We start from the raw sequence: 21524 nt of genomic DNA on the forward strand, positions 1-21524 counted from the left end.
ACAGCTGAGCCCCACAACATTCTCCTTTTCTCCTTGTCTTTCTAACTGGGAGATAAAGGAAAAAGTCTGGATACTTTCGATAAGAATTCTGTTTTGGACTCTGAATGAACTTGGTCGTCTCAGGCGCTGCTGGGATTCCTGTACAGTAACATCACGCTCTCAGCCCAGGGTATGTAACTGCGGACTGTTCCAACAGGCTCGGCGTGGATTCCTGGGGGAGTGATATTGCTTCGTCCTTTTAAACGCACACTCGTTTCTTCTGTTTCCTGCACAGTCATCTCTAGGTCGGACGTGTCGCAGCTGTTGACAGAATCATGCAGGGCAGGTCCCTGTGCCTCTCCAGGCTTGAGAGCGGAGCGACTAACACCCAGTCGTCAGGGCGATACCATGATGATAAAGAGGAGGGGAGAAAGAGCGCAGCCTAGCTGTCAGCCCGCTGAAGTACAAGCAGGGACAGATGCCAGCCCAGTAATTAACACACTCTTTGTCAGAAGACTAATGATCCACGTGACAAGCTGATGCTCTAATTTGAAACGAGTGTTAAGTTTGTCGACCAGTGTGAAGACTGAGCGTGTCCGCATTCTCAATGCTCGCGAGCTGCGCACCTGTTGCAGGTATGTCCTCCACCCGCGGCTCCTGCAGCGAGGAATACCGCAGATTCCCTGCGAGCCCGGCCCTGAGGAGTGTACCCGAGTGGGCGCACCCGGGTCCACAGCCGAGTGAGTGACGGGAGGAGGAGGGTGCGGGACACACCCACGCACACGCAGCGAGGACAAGAGGCGAGCGCCGAGCGCGGCGGACAGACGGCGAGGACAGTGCTGCCGACCTGTCGCGATGTCCAGCGGTCGCGCTCCCGGTGAGTGTCCGGTGTCCGGTGCTCCTGTAGCCGAGTTCGTCCCGTCAGCAGACACAGGGGTGGGGTTGCCAGTGTTTCTCCGGGGAGAGCAAGGCGCTGTATCCGAGACTAACCGCTTGCCGCCTGTCTGCCAGTCCGGCTTCTTCTGCTCACGAACCGAACCGGAATGAAAGAAACTCGTCTCTTCTGACCGGGAAACCGCCTGTTCGCCAGTCGTGGGTCCGCTTTCGCTCTGATGAACTGCTGCTACTGTGCAGGACAGGGTGTTCAGGCAGAACATTCCAGGCTGTTTGGGTCGGAACACTAGAGGCTGTTCAGGCAGAACACTACAGGCTGTTTGGGTCGGAACATAGCAGGTATTTGGGTCAGAAAACTACAGGCTGTTTGGGCGATCGGATGTTTCTTCTCCAAATATCAAATTAAAACTTTCGATTTCGTTACAGTGTAGTCTCTCACAGAGAGATGAGTTACGTAGGTTCCTTACAGTCCCGTCTATCACAAAGAGACGACAGTCTGGGATTCAGGAACGCTGTGTTTGTGGGTGTTTCCGATTGTGCTGTTTGGTATTAGTTTCTACTTCCGAGAACACGGGTTGCTTTTCAGTAAATCACCTTCCGGACAGCTGATGCCTCAGGCAGGGCTGACAATCTGGATAATCATGTCTGTCTGGTCTCATCGGCGGTTCCTTCAGTCTCGGTTTACAGTAGTGTGCAGGAGGAGTGTGTGTATTAACCCCTCTCTCTCTCAGTGCAGTGTCAGTGTACAGTAGTGTGCAGGAGGAGTGTGTGTATTAACCCCTCTCTCTCTCAGTGCAGTGTCAGTGTGCAGGAGGAGTGTGTGTATTAACCCCTCTCTCTCTCAGTGCAGTGTCAGTGTACAGCAGTGTGCAGGAGGGGTGTGTGTATTAACCCCTCTCTCTCTCAGTGCAGTGTCAGTGTACAGTAGTGTGCAGGAGGACTGTGTGTATTAACCCCTCTCTCTCTCAGTGCAGTGTCAGTGTACAGTAGTGTGCAGGAGGAGTGTGTGTATTAACCCCTCTCTCTCTCAGTGCAGTGTCAGTGTACAGTAGTGTGCAGGAGGAGTGTGTGTATTAACCCCTCTCTCTCAGTGCAGTGTCAGTGTACAGTAGTGTGCAGGAGGAGTGTGTGTATTAACCCATCTCTCTCTCAGTACAGTGTCAGTGTACAGTAGTGTGCAGGAGGAGTGTGTGTATTAACCCCTCTGTCTCTCTGGCAGAATGGGCAACTGGCGGTGGTGATGAAGAGGGGAACGATGCCCTCCTTGATGCCCCTGAGCTGCGGGTGGTCTTGTTGGGCACCATCGGCTCTGGGAAGACTCTGTCGGGCGACACGCTGCTGTGGCGCAGTGAGGCGGCGGCGCCCCAGCGCAGCGGGCTGCAGTGCGTGTGGCGCCGGGGCGCGGCGGAGGGGCGGCGCCTGTCTGTGGTGGTGGGGCCCCGCTGGCTGTGGCGCCAGGGCCGGCTGGAGGAGGGGGTGCGTCAGGAGACGGAGCGCGCCCTGGCCCTCTGCGCCCCCGGGCCCCACGCCTTCCTGCTCGTCGTCCCGGTGGGCCAGTTCTCCGAGCTGGACCTGCAGGCGGCCCGGGAGATCTGCCACATGTTCGGGGAGGCGGCGCTGGCCCGGCACGGGCTGCTGCTTCTCACCTGCGGCGACTACCTGGGCGGCGCCAGCGTGGACGACCACCTCCTGACCGCGGGCCCCGAGCTGAGGGAGGTGCTGGCGCAGTGCGGGGGGCGCTGCCACGTGCTCAACAACCGCCGCCCTGCCGACCGCGCGCAGGTGCGCCAGCTGCTGGAGAAGGTGGAGGAGATGGTGAGGGAGACTGGCGGCTGCTACACACGCGGCGCCCTGCAGGGGGCGCCACTGGAGGCACCGCGAGGCCGCGAGCCAGAGCTGATCGAGAGGAGCCAGCAGGGGGCGCCACTGCAGGCGCCGCGAGGCCGAGAGGAGGAGCTGATCGAGAGGAGCCAGCAGGGGGCGCCACTGCAGGCGCCGCGAGGCCGAGAGGAGGAGCTGATCAAGAGGAGCCAGCAGGGGGCGCCACTGGAGGCGCCGCGAGGCCGAGAGGAGGAGCTGATCGAGAGGAGCCAGCAGGGGAGAGAGCAAGAGAGGAGTGAGGAGGAGGAGGGGCGGAGGAGAATGGAAGCGCAAGAGAGGAAGAGGATGGAGGAGGAGGCAAGGAAGATGAAAGAGGCGAGGAGGAAGAAGGAGGAAGAGGAGAGGAGGAGGATGGAGGAGGAAATGATGGAGGAGAGGAAGATGGTGGTGGAGCAACAGAAGAGGAAAATGATGGAAGACGAGAGGAAGATGATGGTGGAGCAGCAGAAGAGGAAGATGATTGAGGAGCAGGAGAGGAGGAAGACGATGGAGGAGGAGAGCAGGAAGAGTGAGGAAGGGCGGACTCAGGGGCTCCTGCACGCACTGAGCTCCTCCCAGGGGGCACCACAGCAGGGGGAGGGGCAGGAGGCCGCGGAGCTGCAGGGCGCAGACGCCTCAGGTGAGCACAAGGAGGCAGCAGTGAGCATCACTGCTGCAGCACAGAGACGTCCTTTTAATCACAAATAATGAGCAGGCTCAAAGTCTCTCTAGGATATACTGAGAGTCATACAGAATTGTGATTACTAGACAGTAGGAGTGTGTGACCTCCCTCTCAGTGCAGTGTGTCGGCGTGCAGCAGGTGTGTGTATTTACCTCTGTCTTTTCTCCTGTAGATGGCGCTCTCCAGGCACAGCTGTCGGACAATAGTCCCAACAACGGCTTCATACAGAGATGTAAGTAGGCCTCTGTGTGGTTGAACAATTCAGCAGACGAAATCCCCCCCAGGGGAAATGACTGGGTCTCGAGCAGCAGAGTCTCGCCTGCGAATGTAACATCCATGAAGTCGCTTCTTCACAATTGAGTCCTCCCTCGGCGCAACAGCCTGTGATCATGAGCCAGATATTATCCCCTCTCTCTCAGCCCCCGCACCTCAGCCGGGTCTTGTTTCTGTACTGAGAGACGCTCCAGGGTCCGTCAGCCACAGCGGGTGACAACTTTATCGCCCGGTCAGGTGTCATTGCGCTGGGGCAAGGAGAGAGAGGGCAGGCCGGAATCACGCGGTTTATTTGAGCTGTTTCAGGTGGTCAGTCGTTTGTACAAATTGAAAGCCTGTGTGTGCGTGTGCGTGTGGCTGCGTGCGTCGTTGCTCTGCCTGATGGCTCTCGTTTCTCTCCTGGCAGTGTGGGAGAGATTCTTCTCAGCGAGCGCAGACTGCAGCCCTGCTCGCTCCTCCTCCTCCTCCTCCTCGCCCCTCCTGGACGCCCCCGACCCCTCCGAGCTGCGGCTGGTGCTGCTGGGCCGGGCCGGCGCGGGGGCAGGCGCCGCGGCCGACGCCCTCCTGGGCCGGGAGGAGCTGGGCGGCGCGGGAGGCCCGCTGCAGTGCGAGAAGCGGAGGGGCGTGGCGGCGGGGAGGAAGCTGGCGGTGATCGTCACGCCCGCCGGCTTCCTGGCGGAGCTGTCGCCGGAGCAGGTGACGCGCTGCGCCACGCTGGCGGCGCCGGGGCCCCACGCGCTGCTGCTCTGCGTGCCCGTGAGCGAGCCGGCCGCGGCCGAGCTGCGCGGGCTCGACGCCCTGGCCGGCGTCTTCGGGCCCGGCCTCGCGCGGCACGCCCTGGTGCTGTTCACGCGGGCCGAGCAGCTGCGGCCGGGGCTGGCTGTGGAGGACTACGTGCTGAGCGCGGGCCGCGCGGACCTGCAGGAGCTGGTGGAGCGCTGCGAGGACCGGTACCACGTGCTCGGGCCCGGGCCCGGCGCGGCCGAGCTGCTGGAGAAGGTGGAGCAGATGGTGCGCGAGAACAGGGGCAGGTTCTTCGCCGGGCCGCTGTTCCAGGAGGCCGAGGCCAGGCTGCGGAGGCGGCAGGAGGAGATGCGGGCGGGGCCGGGGGCGGGGCCGGGGGGCGGGGCCAGGGAGGAGGCAGAGCAGTGCTGGTTCGACCTGGGCGTCAGCCCCGCCCCCCGCCCGGCCGCGGCCCCGCCCAGCCGGTGGAGCCGCGCCCTGCGAGACCTGCTGAGGCGGCTGCCCACCCTGACGACCGGGGCGGCAGTGCTGGGCGGCGTGCTGGGGGTGCTGGTGGGGGGGCCCCTGGGGGCCGCGGTCGGCGCCACGGTGGGCTCACTGCTGACAGAGGTGGGCAAGAGGAAGTACACAGTGCAGCAGTGAGGGGCCCCCACAGTCCCCGGCCCCCCACCGGCCCCCGAGAGCTGTCCCAGAATACCCGGGCTGGGACACCAACAGGACGAACGTGCAACTCCTCTTCACCACTTCTCACCAGCGAGGCAGGGCCACACCTGTGCTCAAGCCTGAGGGCCACTCCAGGTGTGACCTCCAGCTGCGCAGCTGCATGAGGGTTTAATGTTACCTGAACTCTGTGCCTTCGAGCGAGACATCGGCGGGGGCTGCCTCACCCCCACCTTGTACTTGAGGGGCGACCTGATCCTCACGCTGGCAGGACACCCCTCTGTGGCCAAGGGGCACCGGCCACGTCGCTGGACGAAACTGTACATGGACACTCTTCCAGCTGCCTCTGAGCGGTCGTGTGGCTCTGCTGTTGCACAGGCGTGTCTGTTACTGCACTGCTGTGATAATAAACCTGCTGACGGCTCTGGCCTGTCATCTTGCTGCTGTGGTCTGGGTCAGCGCCGCGTCTTCTGGGTGTGTGGAGACATTCATGCACAAGGGACACACCAGGGGTAGGGGCAGGGGCAGGAGGTGTGGACACACTGGAGGTCAAGGTCAGGACGGGAGGTGTGGACACCGGAGGTGTTTCTCTGTAGCTCCATTAACTGCTTAACCCTCTCTCTGCACATGCTTGTTAAAAGACAATTTGGACACGGTAACATATTTGAGCCATTTTTATTAAGAAACCAAAATAAATCTAAAAAAACAACCAACTGGAAAGAAATTAAAACTTTTCAGGTTTCAATCTTCACACAAAGCTCCTCCCCAGCCCCCCCACCAGACTGACTGATCTTTGGGAATCAGCCTGAAGACAGAGACAGAAAACAGATTCGCTCACAGAGTGACTCTCTTGACACTTGGAATCACTCACACAAACTCTCACACCGAGAGCAACTCCCAGACACTGACAGACTCACAGCCACACTCACAAACATGCACCGACAGACTGAAACTCAAAGACACAGTAAAACAAAAATTCAAGCTACATAACATTTTTTTCTGCATAGTTTGTACTGATGTCTACGAACTAAGGCCTTGTTCTGTGTGTAGAGTTGTTTAACGAAATCCAGTTAATCTGAATGACGGAGGAACCCGGGTTCGAGGCTCCCTGTGGAGTGTGAAGGCCAGCCCAGCACCGGACCCCGACGTCACAACTGACCCGGAGACGCAGGAGGTCGTTTCCCTGGGCAGCGTGGTCCCCCAGCCCCGGGACCAGGGACACCCCACTGCCCGACCGCGCACACTGTTCTCCAGGCTGCCAGACTCCCGCTCCGCAGCAATCCACGCCAGCTCCTCCCCCGCCCAATCAGAAGCCACAATTCCTGCGGCCGGTGGCAAAACCTGGGCTGGATCTGACCTGTCCGGGAGCCCTCTCGCACACCGACGACACACTCCAGCCTCTCGCACACCGACGACACACTCCAGCCTCTCGCACACAAACAGCAGACTGATGTGGCAGCAGCTCCGTGATTCATCGGACTCCTATCCCTAGATATTTATTTTTAAAAATACCGTACAGAACAGTTATAGCTACAAACTGCAATAACAGTCAGAGTAGTAACAGCAGTCAGAGTGGAGGCCACCAGGACGCCCGTCAGGGAGACTAGTGCACTGTGCACACGGGGCGGGGCAGGGGCAGGGGCACTCCAGCCTGCAGCTCCACAGAGGATGGCCAGGTAGCGAGAGAGGCCCTGGGCGCTAGTTAAGATGCTTTTCTTTCAGAAGTCAGCTCTTAATAAATATGATCACATATTGAGGTCTATACTCCAATCATAAATATTTTCGATTCATCTTGCCAAGACCACAAAAGAGCTGAGCCAATTCCTCGTTACCGAATGATCGCATTTGTCCCAGGCGCCTGGCCAATGTTGTGCCAGTTCTCTGGAGCTGTGGGACCCTCTTGTGGTCAGGGCAGGAACAGCAGCAGAGCAGCCCCCGGCTCTGCCCGGCTCCCTCATTCCCATTGCTCCGGGTGGCCAGGAGACACGTGCGGGAAGACCGGATCAGCAAGACTTGGGTGAGGCTGAGAGCCAGACGGATCCCCAGTCTCCAGCCCTGGGGGTCCCCCACAACCCTGAAGAGGCCTGGGGCACATTGGGAAGGCAGGGCGATCCAAAACCCTGGCTCTGGGAGTCCTCCCATTCCCATAGCAGGGACATGGGACACTCCCAGTCCTGGGAGGACAGTGGGGACACCCCCACACTCCTAGTCCTGGAGGGACAGGGGGGACACAGGAAACCCCCACACTCAGTCCTGGGGGGGACAGCGGGGAGACCCCCACATTCCCAGTCCTGGGGGGGACAGCAGGGACTACCCCACACTGAGTGCTGAGGGGGACAGCCTGTCCCGATTCAGTCCTGTCTAGGCTGGAACAGCAGACCCACACCCCCCTGCCTCACCTGGGCCCCCTTACTCCTGATCTTCGGAACGGGGCCAGAACCAGGGAGCCGGACCAGGGAGGGCGCAGTTGACAGCAGGCCTCCGGTCAATTCCGCAGGCCAGCTGTGTCCAGGCGGTCACTCTGACATACTCACACTAACCCTAACCCAGGGGGACAGAGGACAGAGGTAGACAGGGATGGCAGCATCCAGCTGCACGAGTGTCATACTTCCTCTCAGCACAGAGACCAGCGCAGCCCGCTGGACAGTCAGACAGCCCTGTGCCCCATCTGTCCCACAGCCCTGAGCCCAGCGCAGACAGACCAGACAGCACCCCCTGTCTGTCCCACAGCCCTGAGCCCAGCGCAGACAGACCAGACAGCACCCCCTGTCTGTCCCACAGCCCTGAGCCCAGCGCAGACAGACCAGACAGCACCCCCTGTCTGTCCCACAGCCCTGAGCCCAGCGCAGACAGACCAGACAGCACCCCCTGTCTGTCCCACAGCCCTGAGCCCAGCGCAGACAGTGCCCCCTGTCTGTCCTACATCCCTGAGACCAGACTACTCTTGACTCCATGGACACAGCACCTGCCCTCCTAATCTGCACAGTGATCGGGGTCTAGTCCATGTAAACATTGACAAAAATAAAAATAACCTAACAGTTCAACAAAATCACTCTGTGATCCTCAATAATAATATTAACGATAATATCATGATTCATCCGTTCGTTGTGATCCGCAGTCACACTGAGCCAGCCCAAGCCCGTCCTCCTCGGTCCCGATTGGTCCAGGGCACTCTGGCTCCTCCCAGAGGGTGGTCCTGCCTCTGTCTCCATATGCTGACTGGTCAATGAGACTTCCTCTTCACCTCTCCCCCCTGGCTTTGGCTGGAGTCTGAAAGAGACACGGAGACTCAGCCAGAACACCAGGACCCCAGAGTGTGTGTGTGTGTGTGTGTGTGTGTGTGTGTGTGTGTGTGTGTGTGTGTGTGTGTGTGTGTGTGTGTGTCAGCGCACATGCGCTGGAGTGTGTGTGCTGTGTGGAGCATGTGCACTGTGCGCTGTGTGCTGTAGGGTGCGTGTGCTGTGCGCTGTGGTGTGTGCAGGGTGTGTTGTGTGTGTGGGGAGTGTTGCGTGCAGGGGGGATGCTGTGCGGAGCATGTGCACTGTGTGCTGTGGGGTGTGGGGTGTGGGGTGTGTCTGCTGTGTGTGTGTGGGGGGTGCTGTGGGGTGTGGGGTGTGGGGTGTGTTGTTGTGTGTGTGTGTGCTGAGCTGTGTGCTGTGGGATTTGGGGTGTGCAGGGTGTGTTGTTGTGTGTGTGGGGGGGTGCTGTGTGCTGTGGGGTGTGGGATTTGGGGTGTGTCTGCTGTGCAGGGTGCGTGCGCTGTGGTGTGTGCAGGGTGTGCTGTGTGTTGTTGTGTGTGTGTGTGTGCTGAGCTGTGTGCTGTGCGCTGTGTGCTGTGGGATCTGGGGTGTGGTGTGTGCAGGGTGTGTTGTTGTGTGTGTGTGTGTGCTGAGCTGTGTGCTGTGCGCTCAGCGGTGCTTGCTTGGGGACAGGCAGGCGAGCAGGACAGTGGACAGACAGGAGAGTTGAACACAGACACACGGGCGTCAGTGAGAAGGAGCAGCAGCAGGCGGCAGCTGGCGTTACCTGAGAAAGCGTGCTGTAAGTGAGGAGGGAGAGGAACCTGCGGACCAGACTGCAGACTCTTTAACAGATCTGGAGAGAGAGGGAGAGAGAGGGATGGAGAGAGAGAGGGATGGAGAGAGAGCGATCGAGGGAGAGAGGAGGAGCAACAGATGGAAAGGAACAGAAACAGGTGTGGAGGACAAGTGAAGATGGAAGAACAGCAGACGAAAGAGAAAAGAGAAACATGAGACAGACTATCACAGAGAGGAGACTGCAACACAGCAACACATAGCTACACTGCAACACAGCACAGTGAAGACACAGCAACATTGCAACGCACAGGTAAGAGCCCGCAGACACGCACACGGGGAAGAGCCCGCAGACACGCACAGACACGCACACGGGGAAGAGCCCGCGGACACGCACAGACACGCACACGGGGAAGAGCCCGCGGACACGCACAGACACGCACACGGGGAAGAGCCTGCAGACACGCACAGACACGCACACGGGGAAGAGCCCGCAGAGAGACACTCTGGAGTGCAGAAGGATGTACACAAGCAGGCACACAGGGTCCTGGCCCGGGGTTCTCCGGGCCCTGAACACTTACTCTGTGCCAGGCTGTACCCTGAGCTGGCGCTAGCTGTGCTGGCAGTGGCGCCCCCTGTGGCGGAGTGGGTGAAGTTCAGCAGGGGAAACTGGAAGGGGAGGGAGACGGGCACCAGCCCTCCCAACATGCCGAACGCCCCCAGCGCGCCCCCCTGCGTGGCGCCCAGGCCCGGGGACATCAGTGGCAGCGAGGAGGGTGTGGCTAGCAGACCCCCCCCTGAGGTCACCTGAGGGGAGAGAGAGACGGTCACCGAGCCTGCCCTGCCCCCCGGACCTTGCCCAATCGCCGAGACACCCGCGCTCCTCACCTGAGTTAGTGTCTGTTGTGTGGCCGGAGGCGTGGCGACGGTCCGGCTCACCACGGGTTTAGCCGCCGACCCCGCGATCCCCGCGACCCCCGCTGACCTCTGGGCCGGGGAGGGGCAGGAGCGTCGGTGATTGACCGAAGGCGAGGGGGCGGGGCTGGAGGCGGGGGACGGGGCAGGGCGCGCGGGCGAGGGGGTGGGGCGTGTGGACGAAGGGGCGGGGCTAGAAGATGGGGGCGGGGCGGGGCGTGTCACCGACGGGGCGGGGCTACTGCTGCTACTGGGGCCCTGGGGGGCCGGCTTGCACCCCACCAGGCCAAAGCTGGACTGCGCGGACTTCACCGGCGCCCCCTGAACCGCGTAGGGGGGGCGGAAGCTGGGCTTGGGGGCGTAGGAGCCAGCGGGGCTGGCCGGCAGCCGGGGGGCGGGCGGCCGGGGGGGCCGGGGGGGCGGGGCGTTGGTGAGCTTGATGATGGGGGGGGTGCTGTGGGAGGACTTGGTGAGCGTGGCCTGCATGGGAGTGACGAAGTTGGGCTGGTGGTGTGGCGGCTTGGCGGCGGGGTGGGCGAGGGAGGGCGAGGGGGAGCTCTTGGGGTGCGCGTGGGGAGACCTCGCAGTCTGCGGGTGCTGCTGCTGCTGCTGCGGGGTCTTGGGGGTCCCCGAGCCGCCCAGGGGCGCCGTCCTGCCCGAGAACGGCACCGCGGCGTGGCTCCCCTTCATGGCCAGCGGGGGCCCTGGCCCGGCCTTGGCCACGGGCGCGTAGGGCTTGCTCTGCGCCCCGGTGGGGGGCACGAGCGGGGAGGCGGTGGGGGGCGGGCGGGGCTTCTGCGCGGCGGCTGGGGGGTGCGCTGGCGGCTTGGCGCCCGCGGAGGGCGAGGCGCCGGTGGGGGTGGCCCGGCCGGCGTGAGGGTGCGAGTGGGAGGGCACGTGCGTCTGCCGCGGCGCCTGGGCGGGCCCCGCGGGGGGCGGCGGGGCCTTGGCCAGCGGGAACCCCTCGTTCCGGCTCCCGCCGCCCACGGACCCCGACAGCCCGTGCAGCAGCGGCCGGGAGGCAGAGGGGGGGGCAGCGGTGGGGCCGGGGGGAGACGGGGGCTCCTTCTTGAGCTGGGCGGGGAGCTGGGGGGCGGCGGGGGCCGGGGGCTTCTTGGCGGGGGGCAGCGGCGGCGAGGAGGGGGGGCTGTCGTTCTGCACCAGCCCCTTGGCGGCGCTGCTGAGCAGAGCCAGGGCCTGAGAGATGGAGTCAAGCGAGGGGGCAGCCAGGGCCTCGTCCAGGGAGTCGTCCAGGCAGATCGTCTCGGGCGGCGAGGGCTGCCTCCGCGGGGCGCCGCTCGGCTGGGGGGTGCCCCCCTGGCGCCCCGAGGGGGCGGGGACTGGGCCAGCGGCCAGAGGGCCGGTCTGCGACGGGCGGGGGACCCAGGCTCCCTCCTGCAGAGAGAGGGGGAGGGGCAGGTCAGTGCCGGCGCCCCACAGCGCTGGACGGCCAGGCAGCCGGATGGACAGGACACTCACCCGCGGGGACTTGGACTTGGCCACCGGGACAATCTTCTTCTTGGCTCTACGGGACAGGGAGAGGACACAAGAGACAGCGGATCAGCAGGAGAGCATCGGGGAGAGAGTGAGAGAGAGAGAGGGGGCAGCAGGGGGAGAGAGAGAGAGCCCAAAACAGAGCCCCCTGAGCCAGCTGGTCCTGAGCCACACCGACACCAGCCAGTCTCAGGACAGCACTGCTAGAGCACCACAACTCAGACCCAAGCACATCACAGCACAGATCAAACAGCAACATCTCACACACTGGGACACACACACACAAACAACAAACTGGAATGCTACAGAACCCTAAACAGACAATACACACTAGCCGAATATTTGACCAAGATAAGAAACAGCAAAAAGAAACAGACTCTGACGAAGTACAGGCTCAGTGACCACAACCTGGCCAGAGACACTGGACACAGACAGACCTGACTGCCCAGAGAGGACAGGCTCAGTGACCACAGCCTGGCCATAGAAACTGGGTGACAAAGGCAGACCTGGCTGTCCAGAGAGGACAGGCTCAGTGACCACAGCCTGGCCAGAGACACTGGACACAGGCAGACCTGGCTGTCCAGAGAGGACAGGCTCAGTGACCACAGCCTGGCCAGAGACACTGGACACAGGCAGACCTGGCTGTCCAGAGAGGACAGGCTCAGTGACCACAGCCTGGCCAGAGACACTGGACACAGGCAGACCTGTCTGTCCAGAGAGGACAGGCTGTGCTCCCACTGCCAGCGGGGAGAAATAGAGACAGAGGTGCACTTCCTACTGCACTGTCACAGATACTCTGGGATTAGAGAAACATTCTTCCCGAAATTCAGAAATCTCATCCCAGAGTTCCCACACCTGCCAGAATCAAAATGGGTCCCAATCCTACTGGGAGAGGGAGGAGGGAACTCAGTTGATCTGGCAGCCCAGTATGTGATCTCCTGTCACAGCCTGAGGAACAGTGAGCCTGTCTCCCAATAATGCTCCAGCTGCCTACAGTAGATGTAAATATTTGATGATATGTCATTGTTGCAAATTTCTGTAATATGTCTGTAGATTTTATTTTATTTTACTTTTATTTTTTTGTTTTGTTTCATGTTAATTTCATTATTTTTATTGGCTTTGGCAACACTGATTGTACCCATCAGTCATGCTAATAAAGAACCTTGAATTGAAATTGAATTGAATTGAGAGAGGGCAGCAGGGGGAGAGTGAGAGAGAGAGAGTGAGAGTGAGAGAGGGCAGCAGGGGGAGAGTGAGAGAGAGTGAGAGCACAGAGAGAGTGAGAGAGGGCAGCAGGGGGAGAGAGTGAGAGAGGGCAGCAGGGGGAGAGAGTGAGAGAGAGAGTGAGAGAGAGGGCAGCAGGGGGAGAGTGAGAGCACAGAGAGTGCGTCACCTAGTGTCAGTGTGCAGGAGTGTGAACTCACGGGTTTCCTGTCAGATGACTGTGCACAGTGCGGCTCTCCTTGAACAGCATCCTGACAAAGAGAGACGAGAGGGTGAAGGAGCAGACGGGCTCCAGAGGATCTCGGCCTGGGGCTACCGGCCTGTGGACCGCTGGACTGACCTGGCCTGCATCCAGCCCTTGGGCCAGAGGGGCTTGACCTCGGTCTCCATGAAGGCCTTGAGGTAGTCCTCCACAGACAGGGCGCACTGCGACTCCAGCTCATAGCAGCCCAGCTTCACCCGGACCAGGTTACACAGCAGCGCCCTGCAACACAGCAGAGCCACGGTCACCAGGCGGCAACACTGCAGCGCAGGGGCAACACCGAGGCAGCCGGGGCAACACCGAGGCAAGGCCACTGCATTCGACACACTGGAGAAAGACAACAGAAGGCTCACACCGCGACGACACGGCCTGCAGCTGCTCGCCGGCACGCCGCCGCCCACCTGAGCCGCTCGTCCCAGACGAACTTCTTGCGCGGCCCCATGACCCTCCGGCCTGGCTTCTCCTCATCCTCTTCCTCAGAGCCGTTCCGGTCTCCCTCCTCGCCCTGCTGCCTGCAGCGACACAGGCACCCCGACATCACTGAGGGGCGCTCACACACACACAGGCACCCCGACATCACTGAGGGGCGCTCACACAAACACAGGCACCCCGACATCACTGAGGGGCGCTCACACACAGACACAGGCACCCCGACATCACTAAGGGGCGCTCACACACAGACACAGGCACCCCGACATCACTGAGGGGCGCTCACACACACACTGGCACCCCGACATCACTGAGGGGCGCTCACACACACACTGGCACCCCGACATCACTGAGGGGCGCTCACACACAGACACAGGCACCCCGACATCACTAAGGGGCGCTCACACACACACAGGCACCCCGACATCACTGAGGGGCGCTCACACACACACTGGCACCCCGACACGGCCGAGGGGCGCTCACACACACACTGGCACCCCGACACGGCCGAGGGGCGCTCACACACACACTGGCACCCCGACACGGCCGAGGGGCGCTCACACACACACACAGGCACCCCGACATCACTGAGGGGCGCTCACACACACACTGGCACCTCGACACGGCCGAGGGGCGCTCACACACACACAGGCACCCCGACGCGGCCGAGGGGCGCTCACACACACACAGGCACCCCGACATCACTGAGGGTCGCTCACACACACACAGGCACCCCGACATCACTGAGGGGCGCTCACACACACACAGGCACCCCGACTCGGCCGAGGGGCGCTCACACACACACAGGCACCCCGACATCACTGAGGGGCGCTCACACACACACAGGCACCCCGACATCACTGAGGGGCGCTCACACACACAGGCACCCCGACATCACTGAGGGGCGCTCACACACACACAGGCACCCCGACATCACTGAGGGGCGCTCACACACACACAGGCACCCCGACATCACTGAGGGGCGCTCACACACACACAGGCACCCCGACATCACTGAGGGGCGCTCACACACACACAGGCACCCCGACATCACTGAGGGGCGCTCACACACACACAGGCACCCCGACACAGCCGAGGGGCGCTCACACACAGACACCCCGACATAGCCGAGGGGCGCTCACACACAGACACACAGGCACCCCGACATCACTGAGGGGCGCTCACACACACACAGGCACCCCGACACGGCCGAGGGGCGCTCACACACACACACACACACACACACACACACACACACACTGAGCCGGTGCAGCTGCGTACTTGGCCGCCCGGGCCTGGCAGTCCATGTTGTAGCGAGCAATCTGGTCCGGCATCACACTGCACACAGCCAGCTTGAGCTTCATCAGAGGGTTCCTCAGCCTGTCATCCTGACAGAGAGAGACAGACAGGACACCAGTGAGCCCCACTGAGAGAGAGAGACAGACAGACACAGGACACCAGCGAGCCCCCGCCGAGAGAGAGAGAGAGAGACAGACAGGACACCAGTGAGCCCCACTGAGAGAGAGAGACAGACACAGGACACCAGCGAGCCCCCACTGAGAGAGAGAGAGAGACAGACACAGGACACCAGCGAGCCCCCACAGAGAGAGAGAGAGACAGACAGGACACTAGTGAGCCCCCACTGAGAAGACAATGACACAATCAGAGCAGTTCTGATGAAGACAGAGAGCACAGAGACAGGGAGACAAGACAACAATCTGCAGCAATCTTTACCTGTATGTTAAGGTTGAGTTTCTTCAACCTTTTCAGCAGAGCTTCCTTGTTGCAGGGAACAAAGGCCTCCAGGTGAGAGTAAACTGCAGCTCTGACCTCCAGAGACTGTTCCTGCACCTGCAGCTCAATACTGAGAGACAGAGAGAGGGGGGTTAATACACACACTCCTCCTGCACACTACTGTACACTGACACTGCACTGAGAGAGGGGTTAATACACACACTCCTCCTGCACACTACTGTACACTGACACTGCACTGAGAGAGAGGGGTTAATACACACACTCCTCCTGTACACTACTGTACACTGACACTGCACTGAGAGAGAGGGGTTAATACACACACTCCTCCTGCACACTACTGTACACTGACACTGCACTGAGAGAGAGAGAGGGGTTAATACACACACTCCTCCTGCACACTACTGTACACTGACACTGCACTGAGAGAGAGAGAGGGGTTAATACACACACTCCTCCTGCACACTACTGTACACTGACACCAAGAGAGAGGGGGGTTCATACACACACTCCTCCTGCACACTACTGTACACTGACACTGCACTGAGAGAGAGAGGAGTTAATACACACACTCCTCCTGCACACTACTGTACACTGACACTGCACTGAGAGAGAGGGGTTAATACACACACTCCTCCTGCACACTACTGTACACTGGCACTGCACTGAGAGAGAGAGGGGTTAATACACACACTCTTCCTGCACACTACTGTACACTGACACTGCACTGAGAGAGAGAGGGGTTAATACACACACTCCTCCTGCACACTACTGTACACTGACACTGCACTGAGAGAGAGAGGGGTTAATACACACACTCCTCCTGCACACTACTGTACACTGACACTGCACTGAGAGAGAGAGGGGTTAATACACACACTCCTCCTGCACACTACTGTACACTGACACTGCACTGAGAGAGAGAGGGGTTAATACACACACTCCTCCTGCACACTACTGTACACTGACACTGCACTGAGAGAGAGAGGAGTTAATACACACACTCCTCCTGCACACTACTGTACACTGACACTGCACTGAGAGAGAGGGGTTAATACACACACTCCTCCTGCACACTACTGTACACTGGCACTGCACTGAGAGAGAGAGGGGTTAATACACACACTCTTCCTGCACACTACTGTACACTGACACTGCACTGAGAGAGAGAGGGGTTAATACACACACTCCTCCTGCACACTACTGTACACTGACACTGCACTGAGAGAGAGAGGGGTTAATACACACACTCCTCCTGCACACTACTGTACACTGACACTGCACTGAGAGAGAGAGGGGTTAATACACACACTCCTCCTGCACACTACTGTACACTGACACTGCACTGAGAGAGAGAGGGGTTAATACACACACTCCTCCTGCACACTACTGTACACTGACACTGCACTGAGAGAGAGGGGTTAATACACACACTCCTCCTGCACACTACTGTACACTGACACTGCACTGAGAGAGAGGGGGGTTAATACACACACTCCTCCTGCACACTACTGTACACTGACACTGTACTGAGAGAGAGAGGGGTTAATACACACACTCCTCCTGCACACTACTGTACACTGACACTGCACAGAGAGTGTGCAGAAGTGTGTGTGTGTGTGTGTGTGTGTGTGTGTCTTAGCCTGAGAAAAAGACTGAATCAGAGAAACTCACTCCAGGAGGATGTTGTTCATGTCCAGAGTGAAGAACTTCTTCCTGCCCTCCTCATCGAACTGCCGAGACGCCTGGGGAGACAGAGAGGCGTCAGCACGGGGCAGGACACAGCTCAGCGGGTACACAGTCCGCCTGACACCCCCGCCAGCTGACCAGGAGCACTGACCTGTCTGTCCCTCTCTGCTCTGCTCTCTACCTGTCCCTCTCCTCTCCACCTGTCTGTCTCTACAGGGCAGCAGCGGCGCCCGCAGGCCCGGGCTCTGCCTGCTGCCCTGCTCTATACCAAGAGTGGCGGGGGAAGTGTGCGACGGGCACTGACCGCTCGCAGGTCCTCGATGCGCTTCAGGAGGGGCGCGGGCAAGCCCTCGGGGAGCGGGGGGGGCGACAGCAGCCCTGCACCCTGCCTGGGGCCCAGGGGCCCCCCCTTGGCCGCCGCCCCCGGGAGCGCGCCGTTCTCCTCGGGGCTGCGGGTCGGGGACGCGTCCAGCAGGCGGTCGAAGTCCAGGTCCGCCAGCAGGTCCTGCAGCATGTCGCCGTCGGTGGCCGAGCCCAGCAGGGACATGACGGCGGGGTCGGGCGCCAGTTCAGCTGCAGCGGCGGGCGCAGCGCTGGGGGGGGGCGGCGGCGGCACGGGCCGGGCCTGCGGGGGGGGCAGCGCGGCGCCCGACAGCGCCTGCTTCTTGCGCATCTCCTCCTTCTCGCGCGTGAAGCGGCGCAGCATGGCCGCCAGGGACAGAGAGTCCTTCATCAGCTTCTTCCTCTTCTTCTTGTCCGGTCGGTGAGCGTTCAGGGCCGACACACTGCACAGGAGAGAGCGGTCAGTCAGTGTGTGTGTGTGCGTGGGCGCAGGCAGGGGGCAGTGCGCGTGCGTCTGCGTGTGCGTGCGCGTGAAGGCAGGGCTCACCCTGGCTGTTTGGGTACTCTGTTCTTTCTTGGCTTCTTCTCTTTCTCCAGGCTGCTGCCCTCATCCTTCCTCTTTCTCTTCTTCATCGCTCGGTCCTCACCGTCCTTCATCTTCTGACAAAGCAGCACAAGACACAGTGAGAAATGGAAAAGAGGCAACTTAACCTGTAGACTCACACTGCTCTTCCTCAGTACAGCGTGTGCAGGGTGTAGTGTCAGTGTAGACTCACACTGCTCTTCCTCAGTACAGCGTGTGCAGGGTGTAGTGTCAGTGTAGACTCACACTGCTCTTCCTCAGTACAGCGTGTGCAGGGTGTAGTGTCAGTGTAGACTCACACTGCTCTTCCTCAGTACAGCGTGTGCAGGGTGTAGTGTCAGTGTAGACTCACACTGCTCTTCCTCAGTACAGCGTGTGCAGCGTGTAGTGTCAGTGTAGACTCACACTGCTCTTCCTCAGTACAGCGTGTGCAGGGTGTAGTGTCAGTGTAGACTCACACTGCTCTTCCTCAGGAGTACAGCGTGCAGGGTGTAGTGTCAGTGTAGACTCACACTGCTCTTCCTCAGGAGTACAGCGTGTGCAGAGTGTAGTGTCAGTGTAGACTCACACTGCTCTTCCTCAGTACAGCATGTGCAGGGTGTAGTGTCAGTGTAGACTCACACTCCTCTTCCTCAGTACAGCGTGTGCAGGGTGTAGTGTCAGTGCTGTAGACTCACACTGCTCTTCCTCAGTACAGCGTGTGCAGGGTAGAGATTTTGTAAACTCACTCTATAATGCTTGCTCTTCCTCTCACCCTCCTCTCCCTCAGACTCAGAGGCCTGTCTGAACTGCAGGGTGCCGGTATTGATGTAGAAGCCCCCCAGCTTGGTGGTCAAGGAGGCTGGAACCAGCTCATCATACTGAAACACAGAGAGAAGGTTACTGAGGGACACTCTCAGCTGTGAGAGAGAGACAGAGAGGAGGTTACTGAGGGACACTCTCAGAGACAGAGACAGAGACAGAGACAGAGACAGAGACAGAGACAGAGACAGAGACAGGACACTCGGCTCGGAGAGAGAGAGCGAGAGGAGAGGATACTCACAGCCTCGGAGTTGTCGATGAATGGGTCAGTCTCGTCGTACCCGAAGCCGATATCGATCAGGTCCTGCAGTCTGTCTTTTCTCCTCTTCTTCCCTGCGCCGCCCTGACAGACAGGGAGACACGCAGACAGCGTCAGACTCGCAGCCCCCGCGAGACCCCCCCCTGGCAGCACACAGGACCCAGACTCACATATTTGGACTCGAACTTCCTCGCCAGGGCCTCCACTTCCCGTCGCTCCTTCTCATCGTCGCCGAAGGGGTCGCTGGGGTCAAAGGGGGCAGACTCTGAGGACTTCTTCACCAAAAAGAGAGAAAGCGTGCAAGAGCACAGACACTAGATCACCCCGTACACCGACCTCACCAGCGTGAGAGACACTAGATCACCCCGTACACCGACCTCACCAGCGTGAGAGACACTAGATCACCCCGTACACCGACCTCACCAGCGTGAGACACTAGATCACCCCGTACACCGACCTCACCAGCGTGAGACACTAGATCACCCCGTACACCGACCTCACCAGCGTGAGAGACACTAGATCACCCCGTACACCGACCTCACCAGCGTGAGACACTAGATCACCCCATACACCGACCTCACCAGCGTGAGACACTAGATCACCCCGTACACCGACCTCACCAGCGTGAGACACTAGATCACCCCGTACACCGACCTCACCAGCGTGAGAGACACTAGATCACCCCGTACACCGACCTCACCAGCGTGAGAGACACTAGATCACCCCGTACACCGACCTCACCAGCGTGAGAGACACTAGATCACCCCGTACACCGACCTCACCAGCGTGAGAGACACTAGATCACCCCGTACACCGACCTCACCAGCGTGAGAGACACTAGATCACCCCCGTACACCGACCTCACCAGCGTGAGAGACACTAGATCACCCCTGTGCACAGACCGCAACAGTTTGAGACACTAGATCACAGCTGTACACAGACCGCACCAGTGTGAGACACTAGATCACCCCTGTACACAGACCTCACCAGCGTGAGAGACACTAGACCACCAATGTACACAGACCGCACCAGCGTGAGACACTAGATCACCAATGTACACAGACCGCACCAGTGTAAGAGACACTAGATCACCCCTGTACACAGACCGCACCAGTGTGAGAGACACTAGATCACCCCTGTGCACAGACCGCACCAGTGTAAGAGACACTAGATCACCCCTGTACACAGACCGCACCAGTGTGAGACACTAGATCACAGCTGTACACAGACCGCACCAGTGTGAGACACTAGATCACAGCTGTACACAGACCGCACCAGTGTGAGACACTAGATCACAGCTGTACACAGACCGCACCACTGTGAGAGACACTAGATCACCCCTGTGCACAGACTGCACCAGTGTTAGACACTAGATCACAGCTGTACACAGACCGCACCAGTGTGAGACACTAGATCACCCCTGTGCACAGACCGCACCAGTGTGAGACACTAGATCACCCCTGTGCACAGACCGCACCAGTGTGAGACACTAGATCACCCCTGTGCACAGACCGCACCAGTGTGAGACACTAGATCACAGCTGTACACAGACCGCAACAGTTTGAGACACTAGATCACCCCTGTACACAGACCGCACCAGTGTGAGAGACACTAGATCACAGCTGTATAAACAGCACCAGACAAATGTATTAACTCTAGTGCTCAGAACAGAAGCTGGAGATCTTCCATATTGCAGCAGATGGCAGGAACAGAAATCTGTATTTTATCTAATCCTGCAGGAGGACAAGTAAAATAACACCACGCAGGCCGGCAGCCGGAAAGACCCGGAGTGGATCCCGCCGCCGTGATCTGGGGCTCTGACCGGACCGGACCGCCCAGCCACACGGGCGCCTCACCTGCAGGGCCTGCAGCAGCTCGCAGTAGTTGAACTCGGCCGAGGCTTGGTCGCTGGGCTCGGACAGCCGCAGGTTCAGCCGCACGGTGATGCCTCGCCGCTCCGCCGCCACCTCCCCGCTGTCCTTGGCCAGCAGCACCCCGGCTCCCCCGCCGCCGGGCTGCAAGTCCCCGGGGCTGCCGGCCTCGTCCTCCCGCCGCCGCTTCCTGGGCTCCGGCGAGGAGAGGGTGACGAAGGGGACCTTCCTGGGCTCGGCCATGGCGCCTCACCTCGCTGCCCGGCCGCCGGCGAGCTGCGCTGCGGCTCGGCTGTGCAACCGCGCACCGTCCGGGAGGAGCTGAGAGTCGTGCCCTGCTTTCGGGGGCGGGTGGCTCTCTCCCTTCCTGCTCAGGCTGAGGGGCTCTGCGAGGCTTGTGAAGTACAAAAAGTAGCGCTTCGGCGTTTCTGGTTCGCTCGCTTACGATCCGGGAAGACTCAGGGAAGCCATCTTGGATTCGGGGTAAATACACACCGCTCTCAGGAGGGAGCTCACTGCGCCTGCGCGGGGCCGCGGCGCCGGAGGGAGGCGTGGCCACGGCCGGGTCACAGCCCTTCTTCTGAGGCTCCGTCCAATCAAACCTCGGGAAGCCGGTGTAACCCCGCCTCCACAGCCGCGATGTCGACAATAGAGGAGCAGCGGGAGGCTTGGCCTTGCAGGGCTGAATCTGACGCCATTGGTGCTCAACGCGAGGCTCTGAGTGTAAATGGACAAACGAGTCTGTGAGCCAAAATGGGCGCTCAGGCAGCACAGTTT

The 21524-nt window shown here is 60.2% G+C and overlaps 2 protein-coding genes and 1 long non-coding RNA gene across 7 annotated transcripts in view; 1 reads left to right on the plus strand and 2 right to left on the minus strand.

Moving 5' to 3' along the window:
- Positions 1-21524, minus strand: part of LOC148648484 (uncharacterized) — a 91063-nt gene that overhangs the window by 23883 nt on the left and 45656 nt on the right. The gene's annotated exons all lie outside the window — the stretch shown is intronic.
- LOC148648489 (uncharacterized) lies at positions 284-5527 on the plus strand. Its single transcript, XM_088606960.1, has 4 exons — positions 284-856; positions 2093-3373; positions 3588-3647; positions 4095-5527. The coding sequence occupies exons 1-4, from the start codon at positions 835-837 to the stop codon at positions 5072-5074; spliced, it is 2343 nt and encodes a 780-aa protein (XP_088463086.1). The 5' UTR covers positions 284-834; the 3' UTR covers positions 5075-5527.
- On the minus strand, positions 5752-21269 carry LOC148648490 (ubinuclein-2-like). Of its 5 annotated transcripts, none has more exons than XM_088606927.1 (17): positions 20733-21269; positions 19047-19148; positions 18859-18960; positions 18545-18676; positions 17781-17893; positions 17196-17676; positions 16877-16947; positions 15185-15314; positions 14732-14838; positions 13423-13533; positions 13100-13243; positions 12960-13010; positions 11521-11566; positions 10015-11436; positions 9708-9933; positions 9119-9187; positions 5752-8362 (listed from the first exon to the last, which is right to left on the minus strand). In XM_088606927.1, exons 1-17 carry the CDS (start codon positions 20988-20990, stop codon positions 8316-8318), a joined length of 3612 nt encoding a protein of 1203 aa, XP_088463053.1. In that variant the 5' UTR covers positions 20991-21269; the 3' UTR covers positions 5752-8315. The 5 variants fall into 5 exon arrangements, with proteins under 5 accessions (XP_088463053.1, XP_088463054.1, XP_088463052.1 ...); XM_088606928.1 differs by having other exon boundaries at positions 17781-17890; positions 19047-19151; XM_088606926.1 differs by having other exon boundaries at positions 19047-19151.

This window comes from Lepisosteus platostomus, chromosome 14 (assembly GCF_059453375.1).
Source record: "Lepisosteus platostomus isolate fLepPlt1 chromosome 14, fLepPlt1.hap1, whole genome shotgun sequence".
Taxonomy (NCBI): domain Eukaryota; kingdom Metazoa; phylum Chordata; class Actinopteri; order Semionotiformes; family Lepisosteidae; genus Lepisosteus; species Lepisosteus platostomus.

Coding starts and splice junctions, on each gene's coding strand:
- LOC148648489 (XM_088606960.1), top strand. CDS start 835: ATGTCCAGCGGTCGCGCTCCCG. Junction 857..2,092: donor GTCCAGCGGTCGCGCTCCCG/GTGAGTGTCCGG, acceptor TCTCTCTGGCAG/AATGGGCAACTGGCGGTGGT. Junction 3,648..4,094: donor CAACGGCTTCATACAGAGAT/GTAAGTAGGCCT, acceptor CTCTCCTGGCAG/TGTGGGAGAGATTCTTCTCA.
- LOC148648490 (XM_088606926.1), bottom strand. CDS start 20,990: ATGGCCGAGCCCAGGAAGGTCCCCTTCGTCACCCTCTCCTCGCCGGAG. Junction 18,677..18,858: donor TCATCGACAACTCCGAGGCT/GTGAGTATCCTC, acceptor TCTGTGTTTCAG/TATGATGAGCTGGTTCCAGC. Junction 9,934..10,014: donor CACAACAGACACTAACTCAG/GTGAGGAGCGCG, acceptor CTCTCCCCTCAG/GTGACCTCAGGGGGGGGTCT.